Source organism: Bremia lactucae, linkage group LG18, assembly GCF_004359215.1.
Source record: "Bremia lactucae strain SF5 linkage group LG18, whole genome shotgun sequence".
Taxonomy (NCBI): Eukaryota; Oomycota; class Peronosporomycetes; order Peronosporales; family Peronosporaceae; genus Bremia; species Bremia lactucae.
Genome location: NC_090627.1, coordinates 1,506,897 through 1,515,897, shown reverse-complemented (window position 1 = coordinate 1,515,897; position 9,001 = coordinate 1,506,897). Strand labels below are relative to the sequence as shown.

The following is a 9,001-nucleotide window of genomic DNA, read 5'->3' as shown; positions in this document are numbered from 1 at the left end:
CCCCTGAGTGGTATTCACTGAAGCAGGGGTACCACAAGAACTTTTATTACGATGGCTTACGCCATCGTCATTAACCCGCACAGAAATATGTGCGGGTGGCGGCACGGAAGACGGCACGGCGATGAGAAATCATCTACATCGTCGGAACCAAACATGCTATAGCGAATGCTGTTAGCACGTCCATCCGATTGAGCCCCCTCATTCGAAGGCTTATAGTCAGCCGCCTGACGATGATCTGGCGACTGCTCTGTTCTCCCCGAGTCGGCCATTTCGTCCGATTCGCATTCATAGTCGACCTCCAAAGAGGGGTTGCACACGTGATGATTCACCACGTGCACCCGCAACATCTAGTGTTCAGGAGAAGAGGATACAACGGCAGACGAAACGTCTGCCGCACTATTCGCGGGCATACCGCATGGACTTGTTAACCATGCGATAAAATTAAAAATGATGGTTCTGACCAATCAATATCGTTTCAACTAAGTGGCATTATAGTGACTACTCTATTCAATGACTGTCATAATGATTGTCGTTTAAGGGAGGGGCGATGAAAGGGGTGTGTCGTCACATGAAATTAACACTTAAAGATTGTTAATTAATATAATATCTAGAAGGTAGATAATTAATGGAGAATATTACTTTACATAGTAATACTCGGAGAGCTTATCCGTTGGTAGATATAGGCCATTATATCTGCTTACTCCGCGGTCCAGTCAGCACTGGACGCGTGCAAAGAGAGCGACAGATACGACTTTATTACGTGTTTTGTATTAGTTACAACTAAGTTAGTATTAAATAGATAGAAACAGAAGAAATTAAATATATTAAATACAGTTTAACCAACCCTCTTTAAAGCAAGTGTTTTAAAGAGAGCCTTCCTCTGCACGTACTATTGTACGTGAAGTGACGTGAGGCACACTCGCACTGAAGCAGTACAAGTCGGCAGTGCCCCGTTACATACAACCTGTAAAAAGGTTGCAGTATCAAACACAGCCAGCGCTATTCTAGCAATCTTGATACTGCAGCTTAAAATTGTCTACGCTGTTGGCAAGTTTTTCGCGAACAAGTATACAACTTATCTTTATGCAAGAAAGGTAGCAAAGTGGTTCGCTATCGGTCTCTGCAAAGTCTCTCGATAGTCCCTTCTAATAAAATCACTCGGACCAATTCAAAATGTTATCTAAAACAACCCTTTTAAAGTGATCCATACAAAACTAAAATGCAACATTCGATTTTAAAGCTCCCCGTAATAATAATTTCTTAAAGCAACGTGTAAAGAGACCGCTGGATCTCCCGCAATTCGTAGGCCACAACATGAGCTCGTGGACGTTTGGTTGGGTCTTGCTCGAGACATTGTTTCGCCAAATCGTGAAGCTCGGGGGGACAACTCGCTCCAAATTGTGGACTCAATTGACCTGTCGCAACGAGCTGAAGAATTGCAATGTCCGAGAAACAGTTGCCACTAAGATTCCGCATGTTTTCGTATGGCAACAAGTGCGTGTCGAGTTCCGACAAGACAATCCCAAATGAAAAGATGTCGACTGATTGGTCATAATTACTACTGCCTGTAATGACTTCTGGGGCAAGCCACCGACATGTACCGACGTTGGCAGTCATAGTATCGTCCACAGACTTGTACCTCGAGGTCCCAAAATCCGTCACTTTAGCGCGTAATTCCGCTGTTAAGAGTACATTACGGGATTTAAGGTCCCGATGGACAAGAGGGGGCGTGAACGAATGAACGTACACGAGGGCTTCGATAATATCGACCGCTATTTGCAGCACCTCTTGACTCCAGTGGCGCGGCGACGTAGGATCCACGAGGTAATCGCGCAAGTCCCCAGTCTCCATGTATTCGAAAAGCGCTTGGAGATTGCTTTCAATCGTCCAGGCACAGCCTACGAGACGTACAATGTTCACGTGACTTAACGGTGCAACTAACTTGATTTCTTCAATAAAAGCCTGTGTCCGTTGTTTCGTGAGTTGATCTTGTCGTAATCGTTTGGAGGCCAGTAATTGAGTTCCACGGTACTTTACGAGCCAAATGATTCCAAAAGCACCACTTGCAATTGTACCAAGGTCCTCAATTTCATCGTACTGAACTTGTAACGACAGTAATTCGTCGTCGTTCCATAAAGAGTAGGCACACGAACTGTGGCTACTGTGGAGACTACGCGTCGAAATCTGCGGTGACTCGTGCGTATCCTCGCATTCGTAGTCGGAAAAGATTCGAGGACCTCCAGTCACAGGAGTTCGTCGCCCTCCACGGTAGCCTTTGTCACCTGGGGACCGAGTTAAAGGCGGCGATAAGCCACCAAAGTACGATTCGCGTACACCTTTGGTAGTGTGTTTCTGTACACGATTTCGATGAAACCGCATAATCGTACAAATCACAAGTCCAAGTACCGTGACTCCTCCAATACTAGCCCCCACAATGCCTGCTACATTTAAGGTCGAAGCGGAGATTCCTGTGGTAGTCGCGGCCATGTTGGTGTCTGAAATGCAGACAATTAGGGAATGCACCGTGCGTCTATTGATGGCGTGGCATTGGGCAATGGGCTGAAGAAAGTCAGAATTTTCAAGATCAAAAGTCGTGAGGTTGCTTAAAAATGACGTTTGGGCGTGGGTAAACCAAGGCGAGGCAAGCGGATTGCCTTTTAGAAGCAATTCGGTTAAATCATCGTGAATAAAGATGCTTGCGGGGATTCCGGTCAATTTGTTTAAACGCAGATCTAACGTCGTGAGATGAGGAAAAACAGCTCGAAAAGTTTCAAGGTCATTGTCGGCGAGGCTTCTACCGAAAGCGGTTAGTCGGTGAGTGAAAGAGAGATTAAAAAAAAACGGTACGTACGTACAGCTGTTCCAGCGAATTGAACGCAGCCGTTGCGGCAACTTCTGTAATGTAGTTTTTATCCAAGCGACTATATTGTACGGTAACACCTCTCAAGTGTTTAAAAAATGTGTATGCGTACATTGTACTATGAAACGTACAGCGTCTGCAAACTCGAGAAATTGGCCACGAGGGTCGGAAACGCAGCGAGTAGCGTGTTCACAAGACTCAAATGCTGTACGATGGACGGAAGGATCACAGGTAATTGATCCAGCGTAGCGAAACTTGACAGATCCACATTGTTAAGCACCACGTGTGTGACGCTCAATTGCGTAGAAATCACATTCGACCGGAAATTTACTGTACCCACTTTGCTTTTGACGGATCCATCGAGACTACTGCCACCTTTTAATATACTAGAAACAATTCTGTTACTCGTGCACAAAACAATTGAATCGGTAGCGTTGTACGTACAAGGACGTCACCGTGGGCTGGAGTGACAGCGCCCCTATGTACGAAACCATTTCATTACTCGCGAAAGCAAAGGTCTTATCGACTCGTAGCGTCTTGGCTTCGACTTCCGAGCGCGCTCGATCGTCTTTTAATTCATTCTCGAGCTCATTCGTAAACGTTACAAAAAACGTAAACGTAGTCGGATCGTTCAAGATTTGCGTGTAACACTGCACCGCACAGTCATTCACTCGAATACAAGAACCTGTTGAGGGGCACGCCGAGGTCTGATACGCCAAACAAGGGGCATACGGGGCACACGCGTTACCACAATTGGTCGACAAGGTCAATTCGGGCAAGGCACACGTCTTTTGTCCGGACACGCCTTGACTGAACAGCACCACGGCCGTGACAATGCACGCACGTGACCGAACGAGCCCCGTGTCGTGCCTTTTACGAATTCGGCGGCATGTATTCATTTTGCTTGAGTAAAGAATCGAGGACTTTCGAGAAGGACGAATTCGATGACTTTGTTTCGTGTAGTCCTGTCGCACGAATAACGTCTTTCCTTGTGGAGCATCTACTGTTCTCGAGTCGCGAAATTGACAGCCTGGCGCACTACGAAGCCAGTGCGAGGATTGGAGAGAGATTGCAACTGAGGAAGACTCGGTGTTAAATGCATGCTAATTGCGACTATCCCTTCTAGCGTGTGTCTTTCTAACATCGTTATGCAATCAAAGTTTTGCTCGGTGAGTTTCAAGTTTGTCAAGATCTTCTTTTGAGTCCACTAAGTGGTACTGATTTTAGTCTTAAAAGCCAAAATTAGCAATAACGAGAGAATGGTGTTTCAATTAAGTGTTAGTAGCCATTCTACGAATGCGCGCAGTCCGGTGGATTACTTGGATTTGGACGTCAAGTTAAAAGCAAATAAAGCGAGTCGAAAGTTTCATTTAATATGGCAGCGCCGTCTTCGTGAATATGGCCATCTTTTATCATAACATGAGACCTCCATGTTCAAGGGACCCTACCTTCTAACAACTTTAACCTGCTCGTCAAAAATGCCCACTTTTCAAGGAGACCAATATCTTTTCTTTTGTAAAGTAAGTCTTCTACAAAAGTCTCAAGTCCAAATAAAAGATATTGTTCTGCGATATTTTGGGTCAGCATTAATGCGTTTTTTTGACATTTTTGGAGACGCATACAATTGTACACAAATTCCGCGAAAATTGAAAAATTCGTGTATTAATCTCAAGCAACTACTTACACTCAAATCGTTTTTTTTCATCGTGTTGAAAACGTAGGTGACAAGCACAATTCTCGATCGTACGATCGTGCTTGGAATAAACGAAAAAGCAAGTGGCCCCATACGCATGGATCAGGAAGGATCGCATACATTTTAAGAATTTGTAACGAATGCCAGATAAAATTTACATCTTGATTGCAAATTCTTTGATACTTTCGATCGTTTCAGTGCGTAAAATTGTGCCATCGCTTTAAAACTTTAATCTATAAAGGCACAAACGGGTCTGAAAAGAGAGAATCGCCAGCTGTGTCCAGCTTTAAGAATTAAAACACGATTTCTCAAGACAGCTGCTCGATATGCTTCGAAAGAACATTTGAAAGCAAGTATTGAACATCTTGGCTCGAAGTTTCCAGCATCGCACTTTTAAGCAGTTCCACTTTATTTTTCTTCATGTAATCACTAAGCCATGGAAACACGAAATTTGTGGCTTCATCGGTTTTTGAAAATTTATGGGCCAGCCTTGCCCAATATGCAAACCACCGACTTCTCAAACATTCCATCAGCGCGACGTGATGAAGATTAAGGTTTTCAAACACGTACGCCATGGTTTTCTCTTTCCAGACTTCTTCCAACGTCGACTCGACGATTGACGCAATTACAAAATCACAGTCTCGTGCTGCTTGTATCATTTGCGGCACCCCTCCATAGAAATGTATCATCCTGTCCAGACGTAAACCATGCATACTAAAATGACAATACTTGATGTACGACAGATAAATTCGACTCAGTGGTGCTCTAAAAAAATCGTTGTCCGGGACAGCATTAAGCTGCAAAAAAATTTCAATGCGCGCCGCTGACAAATTGTTGGACTTCCAGCGTTCATAGATTAAATTTTCCAGTTTTTTAAGAACCGAGTATGAAGTTTCAGACTGGAGTTCCCTCGATACTGATACAAGCTCTATCAAGAGCTTAAATAGACTCATCCTTCGCAGCAAGATCTGCAGCAAGATGGGATACGGATTCTCTGCATTACTTTCGACTAGTTCACACCAATACTTTAGATAGGATGATTCTAAAAGCTCTTTACTCGAGAGTCGATCAAGTGTAAGGTCCTTAAACAATACAAGTGGTTCGCGATAATTGTCATCCATCCATCGTTTTGGGATGATGCCCAAGATCTTTGTTTCGATTTGACCACTTGTGAGGAGAAGGGTCTTTAACTCCTCTTTTCTATTCACATAGGCCTCCATTAGCTTGTCACGAACAATTTCGTAATTTCCAAAATGAAATTGATCAAGATACGTCATAAATAGATTCAGCAGCGGATTCTTTAAAAAGTCTTGGGCTTTCGCGTCAAAGCGTAATAAAATCATAGACTTGCTCTGGCGTTTTTACAGCCCACTCGGCAAACAAAAATCGCCGCAAAACTTCCATATGAGTGTTTACCTCAGGAGCATATCGATTCATCGCGATGATTACGGCTCGATCGTACTCGGTATAGCGAGCTTTTAATGCCTTATCGATTACCGCAGGCCACTCAGCAGGTTTGTCTTGGAAGGTATCTTTGACAGTATCGATCCATTCAAGTAATTTCGCACCATCAAATTCTTTACTCCGCTGCATGAAATGCTCGCACAAAGCGTTGACAGCTTCCTGAACGTCGACAGTAATGTATTGGGCGATCTCTCGAGCTCGTACTAAAATATTTTGTACATCTCCTGCCCTTTCCTCAAAGTGGCTCTGTACTTCCACCCCTTTTGCTGACGCATTGATAGCGAAGGAGACCGATTCTTCTTGCGCATATGCGCTCTCGTCGCATGCTTGCAGAGCGAAAACGCACACTAGTATGACAGAGCCCCAACGCGCTTTGACCATGGCTGCAGTAGCCAATTAAAAATTTAATTTGTGACCAGATTCGAGCCCTCGTTACCACTGAGATGGTACGTTCTTAAACATTGTAAGAAGGAATTTCGAGAAAAGTGTGAAGCACAACAAATTTCGTATTAAACAGATAGAAATAGAATAACTTAATTGTAATATATACGGTTACTGTGAACCCTCTTTAAAGCAAATGCTTAAAAGAGAGTCTTTCTCTGCACGTACTACCCGAAGTGAGCAGTGTAGGGGGGGCTTGTGTGGTGCGGATGTAACAGGGCAATGCCGACTTGTAATGTTTCAGTACATGTCCACTTTGCACTGCTTCAGTACAGCTTTAGTGCAAGTAGTGCCACACGTCACTTCACGTACACTCGTCTACTTCCTCTGATTACTTCTTCTGTAACGGGGCACTATGACTTGTACTGTTTCAGTACAAGTCCACTTCGCACTGCTTCAGTTGCGGTGCCTTACGTTATTTCACGTACACTAGTACGTGCAGAGGAAGACTTCTCTTAAGGTAAATAGCTTAAGAGGGTAAAATGAAAACTGTATTAAATATAATTAAGTGTCTCTTGTTCTATCTTTGTAAATGCTACCTTAATTATAATCTAATACTAAACATGTAAATGGATTCTTATCTCTATCTCTCTTTGATTACTCCTACAGCAGATTAGTCTGCGAGAAAATAGGTATAATGGTCTATACCTATTTATGAATAAGAATTCTGAATATTACTATATAAAGTACTATCCTCCAAATATTATCTACCTTTTAGATAATATATTAATTAACAACCTTTAAGTGTTAATTTCATGTAACGTTACACCCCGTTACATCACCCCACCCTTAAACGACAATCACTCTGAATGTCATTGGATGAGTGGTCGCTATGTGACCACTTAATTTCTTAAACGATGTTGATTGGTCAGAACCATCATGTTAAATTCCATCGCATGAAGGATCAACTCATGCGGGTTGACGATAGTGCTGCGCCTTCGGCTGCGGTTTGTGCAGCCGCGGGTGACGCATTGCTATCTCTTGCGGCAGACGGAACGTCTGCCGTAGTGTCTTCCGCTCGCAAAACACTAGATGTTGCGAGTGCACGTGGTGAGTCACCACGTGAATACGACCCCTCTTTAGAGGTCGAATACGAATGCGAGTCGGATGAAGTGGCCGACTCGGGGAGAATGGAACCGTCGCCTGATATACGTCAGGCGGCTGACTATGAGCCTTCGAATGAGAGGGCTCATTCTGCTTGACGAGTAAACAGTCTATTTGGATCCGACGATGAGGATGATTCCTCATAGCCCGTACGATCTCCCATATGGTCACCTGCAGTGTCTCTGTGCAAGGTGACGACGATGGCGTAAGCCATCGTAAGAAAACTTTTTGTGGTATTTCTGCTTCAGTGGGTACCACTCAGGGGAGTAAAGACAGTAAAATGTCTCATCTCGCCCCTAAAAGAAGCCGTGGCTTTTGCCAGAAAGGCTTATCAATAGCTTGTCTGGAGAAACTACTCCTCCCTTATTTATTGCGACAAAGCTACATGGGCTTGATCCCAGCGCGAAGAACTTTCGCGCTGAGGAAGATTTTATCTCGATGCTTTTCTTAAGCATCGATAATTTAGTGGCAATAATAAGCAAGATAAAGTCTCGCTTATGCAAGCCTGGAGCGCGTTCATTCGCAATGTCAAAGACATTGGACGTGAAGCCTGGCTTCAAAAACTTAACGCGAATCGCGTTAAATTTGAAAAAAAGAACTCCAACCGGTGCAAAGTATAAATTGCATCGATTGTCATGTTAGGCTGGGCTTCCATGCCTCACGTGGGGTGATCCCTGTCCGTGTTGTGTAGACAACTCGAAGAGGGTAAAAGGGGATGTCTATTCCCTTTCTTCGCCCTGGGGAAGGGCGCGCATCTCTATTGAAATGCGTGACGCGTGTATCGATCGGATGACGATCGATACACTTTCACTGTTAGGGTGCACAGCTGACTCGAAATCGGGTCGGCGTGATAACGCATCAGCGACGACATTAAGTCGTCCTGGTTTATATTCGACGGAGAATTTATACTCCGCGAAGAAGGATAGCCACCTCGCCATTCTTTGCGAGAGGTGTGGGTTGTTCGCGGCCGTGCGTAATGACGCATGGTCCGTATATACGATGAACGGTCCATCTCCTAGGAGATAGACCCTAAAATTAGCCAATGCATATTTCATGGCAAGGAGTTCCTTATCATGCACTGGGTAATTGCGTTTAGCTGGTTGCAGCTGACGCGATTGGTAACAGACGACGCGCTACGCGCCATCTCTATCGTATTGCATTAACGCAAAGCCGATTGCGAAATCGCTGGCGTCACAGACCACATGAAATGGTCTGTCTTGATCTGCAATCGCCAATATGGGCGATTGCATCAAGCTTTGCTTGATACCTTCGAACGAACGCTGACAATCAGCGTTCCATAACCATTTCTCGTCTTTTTTCAAGAGACGAGAGAGATGAACTGTCATCTCTGCATAATTGCGAGAGTACTTGTGCAAGTACGCCGCTAAACCAAGGAACTTTCTAAGTCCCTTGACATCGACTGGAACTGGCCAGTCGGT

The 9,001-nt window shown here is 44.3% G+C and overlaps 3 protein-coding genes across 3 annotated transcripts; 1 reads left to right on the top strand and 2 right to left on the bottom strand.

Annotated features, from left to right (window-relative positions):
- Positions 1-1,011: 1,011 nt before the first annotated feature.
- Positions 1,012-3,759, bottom strand: CCR75_002197 (uncharacterized protein; the record flags this gene model as incomplete). The annotated part of the gene is made up of 4 exons (XM_067960295.1): positions 1,012-2,794; positions 2,856-2,921; positions 2,992-3,258; positions 3,305-3,759. 4 exons carry the CDS (start codon positions 3,757-3,759, stop codon positions 1,261-1,263), a joined length of 2,322 nt encoding a protein of 773 aa, XP_067819667.1. The 3' UTR covers positions 1,012-1,260.
- Positions 3,750-4,345, top strand: CCR75_002198 (uncharacterized protein; the record flags this gene model as incomplete). The annotated part of the gene is made up of 2 exons (XM_067960296.1): positions 3,750-3,909; positions 4,088-4,345. 2 exons carry the CDS (start codon positions 3,750-3,752, stop codon positions 4,276-4,278), a joined length of 351 nt encoding a protein of 116 aa, XP_067819669.1. The 3' UTR covers positions 4,279-4,345.
- A 516-nt stretch (positions 4,346-4,861) lies between these two features.
- CCR75_002199 (uncharacterized protein) lies at positions 4,862-5,896 on the bottom strand (the record flags this gene model as incomplete). The annotated part of the gene is made up of 1 exon (XM_067960297.1): positions 4,862-5,896. The coding sequence occupies one exon, from the start codon at positions 5,894-5,896 to the stop codon at positions 4,862-4,864; it is 1,035 nt and encodes a 344-aa protein (XP_067819668.1).
- Positions 5,897-9,001: the final 3,105 nt, after the last annotated feature.